Source organism: Botrytis fragariae (genome assembly GCF_013461495.1).
Source record: "Botrytis fragariae strain BVB16 chromosome Unknown tig00000045, whole genome shotgun sequence".
Taxonomy (NCBI): domain Eukaryota; kingdom Fungi; phylum Ascomycota; class Leotiomycetes; order Helotiales; family Sclerotiniaceae; genus Botrytis; species Botrytis fragariae.
Window position 1 is genome coordinate 603,661 of NW_023500991.1, and position 17,849 is coordinate 621,509.

General features: G+C 44.7%; 2 protein-coding genes across 2 annotated transcripts; both read left to right on the forward strand.

The window, feature by feature from the left end:
- Positions 1–861: 861 nt before the first annotated feature.
- On the forward strand, positions 862–7,462 carry Bfra_003388 (putative atg c terminal domain-containing protein; the record flags this gene model as incomplete). The annotated part of the gene is made up of 3 exons (XM_037333794.1): positions 862–1,026; positions 1,088–7,384; positions 7,445–7,462. The coding sequence occupies 3 exons, from the start codon at positions 862–864 to the stop codon at positions 7,460–7,462; spliced, it is 6,480 nt and encodes a 2,159-aa protein (XP_037193881.1).
- A 3,908-nt stretch (positions 7,463–11,370) lies between these two features.
- On the forward strand, positions 11,371–12,874 carry Bfra_003389 (putative an1-type zinc finger protein). Its single transcript, XM_037333795.1, has 3 exons — positions 11,371–11,755; positions 11,814–12,151; positions 12,332–12,874. Exons 1-3 carry the CDS (start codon positions 11,659–11,661, stop codon positions 12,404–12,406), a joined length of 510 nt encoding a protein of 169 aa, XP_037193882.1. The 5' UTR covers positions 11,371–11,658; the 3' UTR covers positions 12,407–12,874.
- Positions 12,875–17,849: the final 4,975 nt, after the last annotated feature.

The window sequence follows — 17,849 nt, forward strand, 5'->3', positions numbered from 1 at the left end:
TCTCTCTTTTCTTCCTTCTCCCTTTCAAAAGCTTTTTCTATTCAGACCCTCCTTCTAAACCTTCTTCCCAAACATCAAAGAGACTCAGATCATATCATATGATCATATATGGACACTAACAAAACACATGAGGTTAGCTTTATATATAAAACATAGGTATAGTTCTCTATAAACCTAATATAGAACAAGAGTGCCCTTACAATATACAAACCCCAGAAATCTCTGCATGATGATTATCTCGTAGGCTCTAAAACACAGGAGAAATACCTCGTAGAATCCCAACATATGTAGAATATAATAATTGGTTCGACAAGGAAACCGCATCCAATCATTCAGCCAATGCTGTGTACTTGGATAAATCCACGTCAGTACCAGTAAGCCATACCCGCACGAGGAAGTTTAGTGGCCTCTTATCGATAAGGATATCGCCCGGAATCACTCGCCCTCGCAACCCACATACATCCATCCTAGGTTATCTACCTAAATCAACCCTTTCTACCTACAACCCATCACTGAACCATTCAAAGTACCTACCATTACGGTAGGGAATCTTCATCAACAGTGGCAAAGGTCCGTTGGCCAATACATTCACCGATCATTATTGATATATTGGAACCGTAGCGACTTTAAGATCTGAGGGTACGGTCAAGTATGATTCCCATCTTGCCCCGGACAATATCAGTGCACGAGGTCGACGTCAGGAGCCGCCCTTCCTCTTCTTAAGATAAAACCATCCATCAAATACGCCGAAACTTCTTATTTTCTTTCTTATCAGTGTTCTTTAAGACATTATTGCTTAGAGGCGTTGATTTCTTTTAATAGCTTTTAATAATCCCTTGCATAACGAAGTCGCAAGCAACAATGGCGTCTTATTTTCAATTATCCTCGATGCCCAAACGATTACTTCAATATGCGCTTTCTAGTTTGGAAGTCTTTGAGACGGATGCATTGGATTTAGAGAATTTGGATATTGCGTGGGGGAAAAACAGCACGTTCGAATTTAAGGATGTTGGATTGAGGTTAAAGGTAGTTATTTCATGATTTTGACGTCGAGGATGAGGATATCATGCTAATGTGCGAGGTTTAGAAACTCGAGACTTTACTACAACTTCCTTCCACGATCGCATTAAGTAAAGCGAAAGTTTTACTGCTGCGGCTCACGATACCGGTCGATATATATAGCAGCCCGATATTGGTCGAAGTTGATGGAGTGGATGTGCAGTTGAGGGTTAGGGAGGAGAAGGGTGCATATAGTTCACGGACGAACCATGACAGGTTAAGGAAGAAGTCGTTATCGAGAAACCAGGGCCCAGATCCCACACTTCCAACTGCAGAGGACCTCGCGGCATCATTTCTACAAACGGAATCGAGAGAAGAGAAAGAAGAGTTGGAAGCCGCAATTCTTGGGGAGACGCAGGATGTATCAGAGTCTGTTACATCTAATGAGGGAGGAGATTCGCCTGTTGGGACTGGGACGGCTCTCTCGTTACCGGCATTCATGGCTAGATTTTTGCAGGGCATTGTGGACAGGCTACAAGTACGGGTGCATGGGATTACCTTCAATGTGGATCTTGATATTCCTGCAGAAAGACCGACGCCAAACCGTACCACGGATCCGGTAACAGTGCAGCTGAAGATTGACGATGTCGATATCGAGGGAGTTACACATGATATTGAGTCTACCCAGACGAGAGGAGGGAAGGACATAACATCTTTATTCAAGGAGGGAAAGAGACTCATCTGTCTCAGCAATATTCAAGGAGCACTTATCACAGAGGCAAATTTATTCCAGACTCTCTCTCGATCATCCTCCGTTCTATCGCCAATACCTCCGCACTCTGACGTAACCGAATCCAAGCGGGCTACAGAAAAGCGATCATCAAAAGAAACACAAACCTTATCTGTGGAAAGTATGGGTGCATTTGATCGAGTTGCATCCCCTAGCCCCCCCTCATCTCCTGCTTCGTCACTACGAGTCTCCGAATCCTCACTGCCGGAAATAAGACGTCCTTCACCACCTTTGAGGCCCGTGAAAACCTCCCCAGTGGTTAAAGGCTCGACTATTGCTAATGACAGTGGACAATTTGATGATGCATCAGAAGATGGACATTCCAGTCCTTCCGGCAGCGAGCACGGGGATATCGATAACAGCGAGATGGGAGATAGCCTGCTTCAAAGCTCAGAAATTCTTGATCAAGTTACCGACTCCCTACTTTTGGATCATCCTGAGGGAGATGATATGAGATCTTCATTATCACAATCTGAACATAGCACACCTGGCGAAAACTCACGCACTTCCACGCCAAGGGCCTCTGCTCATATTTCTTCACCCTCTAATCAGACTCCAGAATTCAATGCATTCCACAGCGTTAACAGAGCTCACAACATGTTACAATCTACCATGCTACCACCCAGAGCTCATACTAGATTCTCTGTGGAGCGAATATCTCATTCACAGCCGACACTTCCGCCCACTACCGCGCCACTTGATCGGACTTATCTAGTTCAACAGTCTAGGGTTCCGTCGGAAGATTCTATGAGTGAGAGTAGCAGCTCGACTTTCAATGAGGAAATTGGAGATGATCTTGCGCAGTCTCAATTATTCAGTCACGAAGAGGCTGAGAGCATGTACATGAGTGCGGTCTCATTTACTTCTGCTGCTCCAATCCCCGGCGGGTGGGCAGATTCAGGCACTGATAGCGAAGATGCAAGATCTCCACCACTTACTCCAAGGGACTATAATGCACGAGTGGAAAAGCTCGACAATCTTGAACATGCTCGCCATTCTATTCCTTCGGATGGCGCGTCAGATCTTAGTTTTCTTGAGCAATCTACGAACTTGCCCTCAAGCTCACTACATGCATCAAATAGAAGCATAGGTTCCATTCGCCCGGAAACTCCACGCCAGTCTCAGCTCTTACACAAAGTTTCGAGCGATGTCTCAGTGAAGTCTACTGTTGCTCCTGGTGACTATGACCGAATGACGAAGCAGATCTTCAGTCTTGATCAAGTTGCCATCTATATTCCGGCGATGAATGATCCTTCTTCTGATCCTGTAGATGCAGCTGCTGAATCAGCACTATTCGGCAGCACTTTTGATGGCCACAGTGACTCACAATCAAATACAATGGATCTCCCTGGGGCATTTTCTACCCATCTACCCAGAGACCAGCATTCACGGTCGTTGCCGAAACCAACACCGAGAATTCCAGTACAGCCACCGCAGAAGCCTGAAGAGAACAAATCAATCGAGGTTGACGTGGGAAATCTACTGGCTCAATTTGATGTATCTGTGGGCAGACTTATATATAAGCTTGTTTGCCAGATCCAAGGGTCTATGAAAAAGAAGACACAAGCGACCACTGTGTCAAGTAAGCCTACATCTAGCTCTCCTGAACCTCATCTCAGGGTTAGTGCTCAAACTGTATCACTTAAGTTCTTGGAACATCTTAAGGGTACTTCGGGTTCACGGATTGCAGAACCACAGACGAAGTCATCGGATTCGGATGTTCTTCTCAAGACCATAATCAAGGGGCTCAATGTCTCTAGAGATCCTTCAGGCAATACTATCAAGACTAGCATAACACTACAGAAGTTCATTTTTGGCTACGCCCAAGAAAATATAATTTCTTTTGACGCGGGTCTTCAAATGAGAGCTTCTACTCGTGATCTTGCTGCTTCTGCTGGCATCGACGTGTCTGCCAACATATACCAAAGTCATGACAGTACTCGATTTGAGGTCCATACGTTGCCCCTGCATGTGGCGGTTGACCTACAGCATCTTGATGAGACTTTTAGCTGGTTTGGTGGATTGAGCAGTGTACTCAACCTTGGTAGCTCGATGGCGTCCAACTCGACAGTCACTTCCAGCCCAGTAATAAAGCCAAAGACGAAAGGCGTGAAATTCAATACGCCCATCGAACCTGATGATCAAACAGTGGCAGTGCCAAACAAAGCAGATGTTAGGATTGGTGGGTTGATTCTTGACTTGGTGGGCACTGAATGCAGCGTGGGAGTTGAAACTTCTGCTGTGAAGTTGATCAGTCGCGAGGAAGGAATCGGCATTGGTATTGACAAGACCAGATTGTCAGGGCCACATCTAAAGCATTCCGTTGACGATCCTGCCATCGCTATTGAAATTTCCACGACGCGCATTGAGTTCTTGAACGCACCCAAGGACAACGATATAGATCGATTGTTGGCATTAATCGCACCATCGAATTCAAAGTATGACCAAGACGATGATATCCTTCTTGACACTCTACTTCGTCAAAGACAACAAGGATCTGTACTCCGACTTACCGTGGATGATCTGCAGGCCAAACTTGGTAGGTTGCACGAGTTGAGTTATCTTCCAGAACTGGGTGAAGAGGTCGCAAGATTATCCACAGTTACAAAGTATTTACCCGACGATGATCGACCGGGTCTTTTGTCCTTGGTCAAAGTCAAGAAGCTTGGTGTCGACGTCGATGTCAACAACTCTGTGGGTGGTCTTCAACTCAAGGCTACTGATTTGGATATGGCGCAAATCCCTATACCATCACTAGTAGCGTTGAGTGTCGGCACGGTTTCTGCTTACCGAAACAATTCTGAGGAGTTGATCGGCGCGGGCACAGATCAAGTATTCAATAGGCCAGAATTACGAATTCCAAGCATTATGGCTCGATTGATTGGTGATGAGATGGAGCCTATTGTAAAAATCAAACTTTGGAATCTGAAAGTCGAATATCGCGTTCCTACACTCATGGTGCTGCTCGGGCTGGCGGATACTGCAACTGGGGATGAGATGTCAGCTAGTATCACGGCATCAGTCGCTACATTGAGGGACTTCGCACAGCCACCAACTCCAAAGGGTAAGGACAAAGTTGTTGAAAAAAGCCCCGCGTCTAGTAGTAGTCCAGCTAAACCAATGGCCATTGATGTCGTTTTAAAGGACTGCATCATGGGTCTCAATCCCTTGGGCTTGCCTTCGAAAATTCTTGCCGTATTGACCGAAGCACATGTGGTTGCAGTTTTACCAAAGGATCAGAACGCAAGTGTCACAGCTGAGTTAAGCAAGGCTTCTGTTCTTGTCATTGACAATGTTGCTCATCTTGCAAGTACTGCGCAATCAGATCATAAAAGGAATTCCTTTAATGGTAGCAGTAATCAAGTGGCAGATCTCACTTCAATGGGCTATGTGTCAGTCAGCTACATTTCATCTGCAAAGGCCACCGTTCTTCTTTCCGTTGACGATGATGGTCAGAGTTGCCTTGATGTTGAGTTGCGAGATGATCTCTTCGTGCTTGAATCATGTGCCGACTCCACTCAAACATTGATCAGCGTGCTTGGTAAATTAGCTCCACCGGGAAAAGCACCGAGAAAGGAGGAGAACACTTATCAAACAAAGGTTGTTCCACTTAACAATCTTCTGGCCTCTGTATCAATAGATGCTTTTGGAACTCCTGAAGGTCAATACGAATTTAGCAATGATTTCACAGAGCTTGGGGACTTAGCTGAAGAAGGAGGAAGCGAACTCGGCTTTGATTCCGATTACTGTAAAGGTGGATCCGACGATGGATACAAAGAAGCTGTCCTTGACGATTCAGAGGATTCATTGGCGTCTCTGAACCTCACCGCACGCGATACTCGGGATGGTGTCTTACTGGATAGCTTTGTGGAAGAGCCAGAAATTGATAACGTAGCTCTATCGTTCCACGAGGATCATTTTGGGACAGGCACATCACTGGAGCAGTCCGCTCATAGGTGGAACTCGGCCAGGAATACCTATGATACATCCAACTACAGCAAGGCTAAGAAGAGCCCGTTGAGGGTACGCGTACGAGATGTACACATCATCTGGAACCTGTTCGATGGCTACGACTGGCAAGAGACTCGGGATACAATCTCCAAGGCTGTACAAGATATCGAGTCCAAAGCCATTGAAAAGCGTGCTCGGAATGAAAGACGCTCAACTTGGGAGCAGGATATCGATGATGACGAAGATACTGAGCGTGGAACCTTTTTGCTCAACTCGATGTGGATCGACATTCCCAACAGTCGTGATCCCCGTGAGCTCGCTGCAGCTATCAATCAACAGTTGAACGATAATGCTACCGAGACGGAGTCGATAGCAACCACGAGTTATACTGTCACTACAAGCAGACAAGGAGGCGGGCGCACAGCCAAGAAGCTTCGACTCAATCGAACTAAACACCATAAGATTGCATTCGAGTTGAAAGGAGTCTGTGTCGACCTTGTGACTTTCCCACCTCTCAGTGGTGAAACCCAGAGTTCCATTGATATTCGTGTGCATGATCTCGAGGTGTTTGATAACATTCGTACCTCGACCTGGAGAAAATTTGCTACTTACATGCAAGATGCAGGTGAGAGAGAAAAAGGGTCAAATATGGTTCACATCGAGATCATGAATGTGAAACCTGTTCCAACACTTGCTGCAACTGAGATGGTCATCAAAGTGACTATTCTTCCACTTCGTCTTCACGTTGATCAAGATGCTCTTGACTTCATCACTAGATTTTTCGAATTCAAGGTGGAATCGGATTTGGAACCTGAAGCTCCGGGCGAGAAACCATTTCTACAGCGAGTGGAAGTCAATTCCATTGATGTCAAATTGGATTTCAAGCCAAAACGTGTCGATTATTCTGGTCTTCGTTCCGGTCGCACGACGGAATTTATGAACTTCATGATCCTCGATGGAGCTGATCTAACACTCAGACACTGTATCATTCACGGTTGTTCAGGGTTCGACAAGATGGGCCAAGTCCTCAATGACATTTGGACGCCAGATGTCAAAGAACATCAACTTCCCGGTATCTTGGCCGGATTAGCTCCAGTCCGCTCAATCGTCAATGTCGGAAGTGGTTTCAAAGATCTTGTGGTGATACCTATGAATGAATACAAGAAGGATGGAAGAATCGTTCGGAACATTTCAAGAGGCGCCGCCATATTTGCCAAAACTACGGGTACTGAACTCGTCAAACTCGGTGCTAAAGTCGCCATTGGTGTACAAACTGTCCTGCAAGGGGCGGAAGGTCTTCTTGGGCCCCAAGATACCTCTCTATCCCACGGCAATTCCAGCGATGACGAAGATGAACGCAAGCAAATCTCGCCTTATGCCAATCAACCGGTTGGTGTAATGCAGGGCCTCAGGGGCGGGTACGCTAGCTTACAACGAGATCTGATCATGGCTCGAGATGCAATTATTGCAGTTCCGGGAGAGGTTATGGAAGATGGCAATGCGAAGGGGGTCTTGAAGGCCGTGAGGAAACATGCTCCTACTGTGATATTGAGACCAGTGATTGGAGTGGCAAAGGGGGCTGGACAAGTGTTGATGGGGGCTACGAATACTTTGGATAAGAAAAATCTGGAGAGGGTTGATGCTGTAGGTTTTATTTTCATGTTTTATATTTCTGATGAAATGATTTACTAACTTGATGTTCAGAAATATAAAAAGCATTGAGCTTCTCCCCGTGGCCAACTCACTTTTCATAAAGACTGCGCGAAATAGGAGGAAACGCAAGATAAACAATCGCGAATATTAAGGAAGGGGTTGAAATTGATGTCATCGTATATTTGTTTAAATTGCGAGATTGCACAAGTGCAAGCATAGCGAAGGGGGTTTCTGTATGAGCATTGAGAATGGTGCATTTTCCTTTTCTTGATTACTGGTCATTCTTCCTTCTCTTATAGAGTTGGCGGACAAAACCTGGAGTTATTTTATGGTTCTGGGTTTGGGCTAGGATTTTTTATCTACGGATTGGGTGCTTGGGTCGGATTGGGATGGATTATTTAGGACGGGATGGGATGGGGTAGTATGCAGAATAGGAGTGTGATGGGATGCGATTAGGAATAACAGGATTATATTAGATTGGTTTTGATTCTGAATTTTGAAGGGATTGGGGAGGAGGTGAGGGAATTAGGGAATGAGATGAGATGGGATGAGGAGGTACATGAATTTATGGTACGTACATATACATAATTAGACTATTTGGAATGAATTGAAATGAAATGAGATAAGATGCATAATTTATTTCTGAACGAGGGGTAGACTTGGTATCGTGGATTTTGAAGAGATGAGTGGATGGACTGTAATGGGTGGTTAGTAGTGGTGGTGGTGGTGGTGGTGATGGTGGTAATCATCTTCTTGTGAGCTCGTTGGGGGGTTGGTGAAAATTGGTTGGCTGGCTTGGATTAGATGGAGTGTGGGTTAGATGTAGTACATTTATAGGTTGAGTATAGTTAGTGTAGTTCTAGGTATAGTTCTAAGTATAATGCAGTGCAGTGCAGTACAGTACAGTAAGTAAGTAAGTCAGTCAGTAAGTAAACAATTCAGTGATAAACCCGATAGGATATGACGTGATAGGGAAATAGAATGGAGGAAAGGAGGATAGGTTTTTGATAAGAGGGATTTGGTTGGAGGATAGATGAGTAGATGGGTAGGTAGGAGGTGAGTAGATGGGTAGACGGTATGCTTAAGGAGAGGGGTGGTATTGGTGGTGGGTAGGTGAGTATAATTAGTATTCAAAACAAGGGAGAGGATGGATTAGAGAGAGGGGATGGGATGGGATAGGATGGATAGACGAGTAGATATTGTAGGGATGGAATATATGTATTATTTGTGTTGTGTTGTATTGTATTGTATTATATACTTCTAGATACAAGGAGTGCTATCTAAAAGGAGAGGAGGGGGGGTATTTAGAGGAGAGAAAAAAGCCGGAATTGAATATTAGCGAACGAAGTCTTTCGATAATGTAATTGTTTCTTTGCATTTCGAAGAGTAAAGGAAATGAATGGTGTTCTAAAGTAAATAGTATTATGAATATAGGGTTTCTGGGGTTCATTTGGTGCGGTCGCTAGGTAGATTTAGTGCTTTTTTATTTCCCCTGGGTATGAGGGATATTGAGTAGGAGTTGAGCCTGGAGAACAGGGGCAATTGAGTTGAAGCTGTGGTCTCGATCAGGAGATTGGAGAGTTTTGAGATGTAAGTACCTAGACAATCGTAAATAATTGATCTCGGGATGTAATTCATGCTTTCATCAAGGCTTATTTATGTATCTAGAGTAGCAATAACCTAAGGTTATTCATGTTTTTCCGGGGAAGCTGGAGACGAAGATTGCAAAACTCGCTTGTATTTGTCACTTTGTTGCATATCTGAAGGTCTTGGTATTAGCTCTATATGTATATGTTAAGCTAATGTATCTAGACGTAGATATTAGATTGGCGATTCGGGTTCTTGTTTGACGATGCATGGTTCGAATAACTGTACAGACGTCGACGGATTCGAGGCGCATATTGCGGTTCTTCGGATACTATAGCGGTGCAGATGGCATGGCGCATGCATGAAGAGAATCGATAAAGGAAATCGTGGACGGTTTGACGCCGCTGCTGCCGATCGAACCAAAGGGATTGGGTAATGCAGGTTGTATGCAGGTTGATCGAAATGGAGAAATTTATTTCATGGGTAGTGAGTCAGGATGCCTTGGGTGTGGAGTACCGGTAAAGGATTGTAGTATTTTGGTACTATCGTGAATGGTCTTGTCAAACCTTTGAAAAAGTTGATTCAAAGCTAGTTGATTATCAAACATATGATGTATGTGGCAAAAGTATCTAGTTTTGACTGTGTAGAATAAAGTTTGATGTACTCCACAGGGTCAATGGCGACTCAATGCCGATGTACTCCGTTTGGCTTGCAAGCTAAGAAAATGTTAATCGAAAAATCGAACAATCGAACACTTGTGGCTACATCTTTGGTGTGGTGGCTAGTGGCGCATGGAGTAAATAGCCTCGTAGCGTGCGTGGCATGAGTCAGGGTGGCTGAATGCTTCATAATCCACTCAGTCGTGTGAAGGAGAAATGTTCGTGATTTCAAGCATCAGATAGTTTGTTTCTGAATTGCTTCATCCTAGGAGCCATGTTTCGAATGTAGCTGAGTCGAGGGTACGAGAAAGAAGAACAGATGTTCTTTGGGTCTAATCACACCGGTACTCAGAAGATTCAGAAGACTCAGAAGTTGCGAGATATTTGGTAGATTATACGGAGTCCCCAGTAGTGTGATGCCATTGATGAGAGATAAGGCGGAGTTGCTTTTCCTGGTAACCTTCACTTCGGGGTTCAGGGCCTCTTTTTGGAAAAGGGTACCGATATATGTCAAGAAATACCGTAACAATACTTTTCCGAGGCTTGAATGGTTTGATTAGATAGATGGTACGAGGAGGAGCAGTCGATGGTAATATAGTGCGGTATATACGAGAGAGAGTATGTAATCAATAAAAGCTAATCCGGAATTCGATACAATAAGCAAGGCATTTTCTGGAATCTGGTCTTTTGGTTCAATCATGTGCCGTAGTCCGACTTCTCCATCTACTCCGTATACCTTTGTACAACGTGCCTAGGTATGCTTGATAGATGGAATTGGCGATTCAGTTCTACGCCATGAACTTTCTTTGAGATGCTCTACCGGCGGTATGAAAGATGATCATCTTGCGCCAACCACCAATTTATGATGATCGGTACTGTAATTTCAAGTCATTATTAGATCGCGTATGAGTGATTAATAGGTTCCAGATAAAGAGTACATGAAGAGTACTCTAGACCGAATAATGATATAGGGATGAAAGCATGATGTATTGATATATATCAATCTTTCCATGTCCAGGTCTTTCCTTGAGCTTTCTGGCTCTATGGAGAGGAAGTGAGGCGAATTCATGGGAGTGGAGAGAGGAAGAGGGAGTGGAGAAAGGGAGAGGGAGAGGAGTCCAGGAGACTTGGTCGTACAAGGAGAGTGCGGAACTAAAGGGATGAAGTGTGTCTGTATTACAGAGACTAGTGCTTTCTAAGGCTAGTGACCAGCTAGCCTCGCTAGCACACGCTTCTAATCGTGGAAGGGTGGATCTAGGGGACTCTTTAGATCATCGCTAGACTCTCATGGGTGTTTAAGTATCAATCACACTAATTATCAATCCCTCGAGTGAAATGATGGCATACATACCTGGGTAGGTGCTTCGTACATTGAACTCTGAATGGAGCCAAGCCAGTCTCTTTAGTTCGCACCCATCTGTTCCATGATACTTCGTACATGGTGTAGTACATACCTAGCTGCTGCCATTTAAAATTCGATCGGATTCCCATTCACAAGTCAAGTACTTGTTCAATAACTCACATTCCATCCCACTTGATCACAAACCATAACCCGACGAAACGAGACCATCTTCTTTCATCGCCCGTCAAGGAATAAAAAGTCGACAACAAACAGCTGCATTAAAGGATAATCCGACTATCGAAATCAAACCCAATAACCCGATACCGCCTCGACTCCCGCCGTCAGATAAGACTTTTTAGTACAGTCCCAGTCCCAGTCCCAGTCCCAGTCACAGTCACCAGTACCAATACTTACGGTAGATTACGTTCTCGTCTCCGGTCCTCGTCACAAGACACCCAATCGCATTGTCACCAAGAACCTTCGATTACTTTCTTCTTACGAATACAAGTACAACGAATACAACTAAGACAACGAATCGTCTTTCCATAATCAATTTCCAATTCCATTCAACAATTCCCTTTCTACATTCATCAATACAACTCTTCGAATTCATCATTAATCTCATCGATAATACTCAAGTCCTCTTCAATTAACATACATACCATTAATCATCCATCATGTATACTCCTTCAAGCGCCACTTCATCCAGATCCGCCTCCCCAGAATTACAATCGGAATCAATGCAAATCTTTGTTAAAGTTTTGTCCGGTGACAGTATGTTTATTCCCACATCCATTCATTCTTAAACTTCCCCAACTAACTCACTATTTAGCTATACCCATAACTGTTCCCGAAGACACCACCATCTCAAACCTCGCCCATCTCCTCTCTATCCGCACATCCTCACCATCGTCAACGCTTCGTCTCGTACACGCTGGAAGACATTTACAGCCATCTTCCACTCTCACCTCGAATAACATTACTCGAGACTCGACAATCCACGTTGCAGGAACACTGAGAGGCGGTATGCCACCTAAGAAGATTAAGTGTAACTACAAGGACTGCGGAGTGGCAGCACAAAGAATCGTAGGACACTGTGGATTCTGTGAAGGCGAATTCTGTGGGAAGCACAGAATGTTGGAGGATCACAAGTGTGTGAAATTAGAAGACGTGAGTTGCCCTATCTATGATGTATCTCCTGAGTCTAGTGCTGGGGAATCTGTTCTCCGAGAGGTATCCGATGGACCTAGAATGGAAGAACAGATTCAATGGTGGCAAGTTGGATTAGGAGATGTGCTCTCAGAAATCATGTGCGAAGATGGAATTGTGGGCTGACTCATCTCATTACAGTGCAAGAAGGAATGTCATGACCGAAATGCAGCTCAACTAAATGCCGAGCGAACCCAAGTCATCAAGGGTATCTAGGCACCTCATTCTCACCTGAGAAACGCATCCCGCCCGAGATTGTATACCGAGGGACAAGAGACATACCTGCTCGATCGGCATTTTGACCATCGAACTCTACTTTACATGGAATCCATGTCAGTAATCTAGGTTTCCCCAAAGTCGCTTTTAGCCACCAGCGATAATACATCTCGGGTCGAGATCACCTCTATTCACCCGCTCAACATACCAATTCTCTTCGTTTATATTATGGGTTTTAGCGGGCGTAAGGAACTAGCATATTTAACATCTTCGCTTCTGTTCCATCAATTGCGTTTTCAAGTCCATCTATCTCTATTTCCTAGTGGCTATTGGGAGTTTTGATGGTTTTGATGCGATTAAAGGGGTGGTTGGCTTTAGGTGTATGGGTGGTAATATAGTTGAGATTATCTTTCATGGGAGAGATAGGGTCGATTTTTTATATAGTTTTTGAATCAAATTACATATCCGCTTTTTTACAATTTAGCATTTTGCATATTTGCTGGATGTTCTTGCCTTGTCGTTGTCGCCTTGCTAGTTGGCTGTCCTTGGCCCCTGTGAATGATGTATTGCGGCTTTGAAACTTTGCGTGAGTACACGATCTCTGTGCAAAGAATTGTTTCCTAATATTATTTCTTTACTTCGTAATTATCATTTTACCTTTTCAATATAATTTCTCATTTCTATTTGTAGTCTTTTCGTGTGTTTTTTTCGCCAGTACTGTTTATCATGACGGCTCCTTTTAAGGTTTACATGGTGACGTCAATGTTAAGGGAGGGGCTAGGAAGTTATCACTTGTAGTCATGTCCGATAAGTGAGAAGTCGCCTTTTCTTTTCTTTTCCTTTTTTTCTCAATTACATAAAGTTTCGGGAATGTAACCTTACAGCTCAACTGGTAAATTTGCTTGGTAGATTCTATTTTCTAGTCAGTTTAGTGTAAGTTTGCAAGCGCTAGTAAGTTGACTCGTTTTATTCTCCTGGCGCGAGTGCCTTCATTGTTGAATCTGGATTGGAAGGAAACTCCGTCTCTTCAAATTTTCCAATTTCCTAGCAAGAATCTATGAGGCCCTTGCAAATATGCCTATACGAGAGGTATAAGTTTGTTGTAATGAGCTTAAGCAAAGCATCCCAAGAGCGACTGAGAAAGAATGGCAATATGAAAAAGATAGAGATTTGAGATTCAAATAAATTCGTGGTTCTTGAGACGACCGCATGTTTCCGTGAGGGTCGTAATGACATAGCAATGCGTCAGAGTCGGAATTTATCTTCATTGCTACTCACAATAAAAGAAAGATAGTACCTCCGAAACGCCTTCTCGTCATAATGTTTTCACCTTGACCAAAAAACAATCAAGTCATCGTAGTCTTCTTCTGTGGGCTCCTTGGGCTCTTCATCTTTTAAAATCTCGCTTCTCAAAATCCGTGCTCTTTCAATCCAACGGAGACCTTCAGGGCTGTGTTCGCTACCCATCTGGAGAAGATGTTTTCCTTTCAGGAAAGATGTACGCGCAACTTGGTTTTTGTACCAGTGTTTGCTTCCCCATATTCTCAAAGCTCGATCCAGATATTCCCTAGAAACAAGTTCCATCAGTGGGTTATTTTCAATGCTTTCAGCGTCAATTACTGAAATAACTTACTGCGCTTCAGCGTGGTCGTTCTCAATAATACGATGCCCGGCGATCTTGTGGCATAGATCGGCAACCCGGTGATGATACTCTCCCAGTGTTGATTCTAGCTGTTTGAGGCTTGCTTCGTGCAACATGCGGCTTTCTTGCATGAGAGAAACGTATTGGCTGGTCTCGCCGATCTTCTTTGCGACTTCGGCCTTGCTGGCTTTGACATTTCCGTGTCCGTGGAGAATACGCCCCGTTCTAAATCGATAGAAGCAGAGAGTTTAGCTTGCGTGCATAGGACTATGAGTCTGCATGTTAATTTCTGCTTACTTGTAAGAGATGTTGTCCATCTTTCCAAACTCCCGCTCTCGCTCTCTGAGTGCAGTGGCAAATGTATTATCTGCTTCATCAAGCTGTCCTTGCATCCAGTACGCAAGTCCAAGATTCGCAGCTGGAAACCCGAGCATGTCAATTTGAAAATTGTCTAAGCTTTGAAAGATCATTATGCTCTTCTTAAAGTATTCGGTTGCTAAGGCAAGCTTGCCGATCATCATGTACGCGATACCGATCTGGCTATTTGCAGCTGCTAGTCTCACATCAGGCTTTCCTTTCACTTCAAACGTCTTGATTCGCATATCTAAAAGAATCAAATTGTTGGAAAGACACCCAGCGCCATCGTTGGTCTCATTCGCGATTGCTCCAAGGGTATAGTATATATCACTCAAAACTTCGAGATGATCAGGGGGTTTCTCTGCTACTTTCTCATATAGTCGTAGCGCGGATTGTAGGTATGGTTTTCCTTCGAATGAGAAACCACGCTCATGCAGATAACTACTTAATTAGCAAGCAGCAAGCTTCACATTAAGTTTGAAAACCACTCACGCGCCACCTTCCTGAAAAAGCCTGACCAATTCCACACTATATCTCTCATGGGACCATGGTTTTTCGTTGGACTGATAAACTTTGTGAATGTGTTCAAGGTGTGAGAAAACTGCTTCACAAGTGACCCATCGACTTGTTTTGTGACGATTCTCCAGAGCATCATTGAATGGCCATGCTCGGCATATAATATGGACAGCGTCACAAAAACTGCTGTATAGCTCTTCTGCGGGGATCCAGGTTCTGGCTTCTTGTGCTATGATGCGGTGGATCGAAAGCTCCCTTCTGGTTTTGTTCCTTTTAATGATAGATGAAGATAGGAGTGCATCTTTTGCTTCTTCAAAGTCTTCGATGTCATCAAAAAAGACGGAAGGTTCGGTATCGCTGGAAGGGACCACAAAAAAGCTTTCCTGGATGCGATCAGGACTCAACACAGACAGGATCCGAAGTAGCCTGAGGGCTTGTGCATCTAGATCTGCAAAATTCCAAGCTGTTGCCAACATGCTTCCATGGCGAAACTGCTGCAGGGTCTTCTTGGGATCTCGCAGCTTGGGATAGTTAGTGTGATAATTTTCCATGAATTGCTGTAGCGACCATTGCCGGCGACGAATCACGCCTCCCATGTGTACAATAGCCAGCGGGTGACAGCCTAGCTCACGAGCCATATCAAGTGCGGCCTGTTCTTCAGGTTCACTAAGGTCACAGCCCGTCACTCTCCGGATAAACTCGGAGGCTTCTGTCTCCGGAAAGGGCTCCAAGTCCAGTCCGGGTATAATGCCACTTACGACTGATGCAAGTGGATCTCTGCTTGTGACCAAAACCGAGCCACGACGGGCCAAGCCGCCATGCGGCCAGTAGTCGGCAAGCAGATTGATGTTGTCCGCATTATCAAAGATAAGCAACCAAGGAACATCAGTATTAGCAAACCACCTCTTCGCAATTTCTCGATTCGCAATCAAATCATCGGCTTGCCCAGCTGGTTGTATCTGAAGAGTTGAAGCAATCTTAGCGTAGGAAGAAGCTAGCTGGGCCGGTTCGGCCGCATCGATCCAGAACATGGCTCGGAAATGATCCGTTTGCGCATAGAACCACTGAACGGCGAGCTCTGTTTTCCCTACTCCACCCATCCCACAGAGAGCATAGTGACGGGGTATCGGGGCCTGTGGGCTTAAGTGACTGTCGAGTTCATGAAGCTCAGCCGTACGACCAAAGAAATCGGGATTCGAGGAGCATCTTGGAAGAATTCGAGCTGGCAGCGTTCCAACTGCTGACTCGGTCGAGCTTGAAGACCGCCATGAAGGAGCGGTTGAGGAATATTTCGATATGTGAGAAAAACTGGAAAAGGAGGAGCTATCAGTATTATCAAGCCCTGAAGAGTGACTGCCTATTAAAAGCCCTGTTTGGCGGGGCTGTGGAGTCGGAAGCGCCAAGGAGCCCGAGTGGGGTACGGGTGCAGGAGCATTGCGCACAGATGATTCTGTGTTCGACGGTCAGTCTTATATATTATACAAGCGCAGCACCTCGGAAGAAGGAAATGTTGACACACTCTTTGCGGATTTGAGTAGACCTTGAAGAAATTCAAGAATGCGATGGGTTGCGTTTCCCAGCATATCGAACCGGCACAGATCTGCGTGTGCAAAGTCAGACTGATAGCTCTCCTCTGCGGGCAACGAGGTTTTGGCGATCTCCTCGTCAACCAAGGTCAATGATTTTGACTTGAACCAACCCACTCGCGTTTCCTTCCCGTCGTAAACCGATAAGACAGGTATTGGTAGCCGAAAGGTTTCGAACTGCAACGCGATGCTGCAGATCTGGCTTCTGCCTGGGGGATCGTTAGCACCACTGGCTAGTGAAATGGGTTTGAGGCAGCCTTTTTTCCCGCTGTCAGCGAAGCGTGCGATAGTCGTGTATCTTTCTAGTGTCTTTTGGTCAGTCTTAAAGTTATGGGGAGTCCCAAGGAAGATGATCCCAATAATACTGTCAAGAACGGCTTGAAAATAATCTTTCCGCGCACATGCGAGATTTAATGCCTGGACGAATGAGTATAGGTGTCAACAAAGGAATGCAAGATAGAACGCAAACCTTCTTCAACAGAATACCACCCAGACTGTGGCAGATAAAAATGCACCGACTATCCGCAAATTGTCGTTTTTTTTCAAGGAGAAGATCAAGCAATCCACCACCAAACGCCAGCAAGGCTTCCCAAGTCTTAATCTCGTCCAAGGTTTCACCGTACTCATACGATAAAATTGAAACTTGGGCCACTGATTCAAAGCTCTTGGGCAATTTTTCCAGCGCTGCAGTAAGTCCCCAGTGTTCGACCGAAAGCAATCCACAACCAGGGATGGCAATGATACTACCGTTAGGTACTGTAAGTATATTGTTTCTTCTATGAGGACGATTGGTTGGATATTTTCCTTACAGAATTTCGATACCGTTGGCAGCCGGAAATGGTACACGGCCTATTTCCCGAAGTACAAGACCCTGTTTCATACTATGCATTCCCACAATCAATTACATTAACGCAACTAGAACATGTTTCGCTGAGAATATATGGTAATTTAGAAGGATGAAACGCCTTCATTTTGGGTTAGATTATCTTTTGTTTGGACTTCATACAGTCGCGTCTACTCGGTCTGGCTATCGACGCAGGTCCACTCATTGAAGTACCTAGAGTCACAGAAGAGCAGCCATGCTTATTCGTTCTTAATTGGTAATCAGAATGTGACCACAATGGTTTTATTGCATCGAGATCCTGCAACGAGCCTATTTGAGCTAGAAGCATGCCCAACTAGAGAAAGTGTGGCCAGGATAATACAGCTCCACAATTTGCTGGTTCACAAGTCGACAATCACTTCGGATCACCTTTTATCACTTCAATAGTCTGCAGTGAACAAAGACTTGAGATTACAGCAGTATTCCAAACTTCACCGGTAGTTCCACTCGTCGTTGATC

Coding starts and splice junctions, on each gene's coding strand:
- Bfra_003389 (XM_037333795.1), top strand. CDS start 11,659: ATGTATACTCCTTCAAGCGCCACTTCATCCAGATCCGCCTCCCCAGAA. Junction 11,756..11,813: donor TAAAGTTTTGTCCGGTGACA/GTATGTTTATTC, acceptor CTCACTATTTAG/CTATACCCATAACTGTTCCC. Junction 12,152..12,331: donor AGTGTGTGAAATTAGAAGAC/GTGAGTTGCCCT, acceptor ATCTCATTACAG/TGCAAGAAGGAATGTCATGA.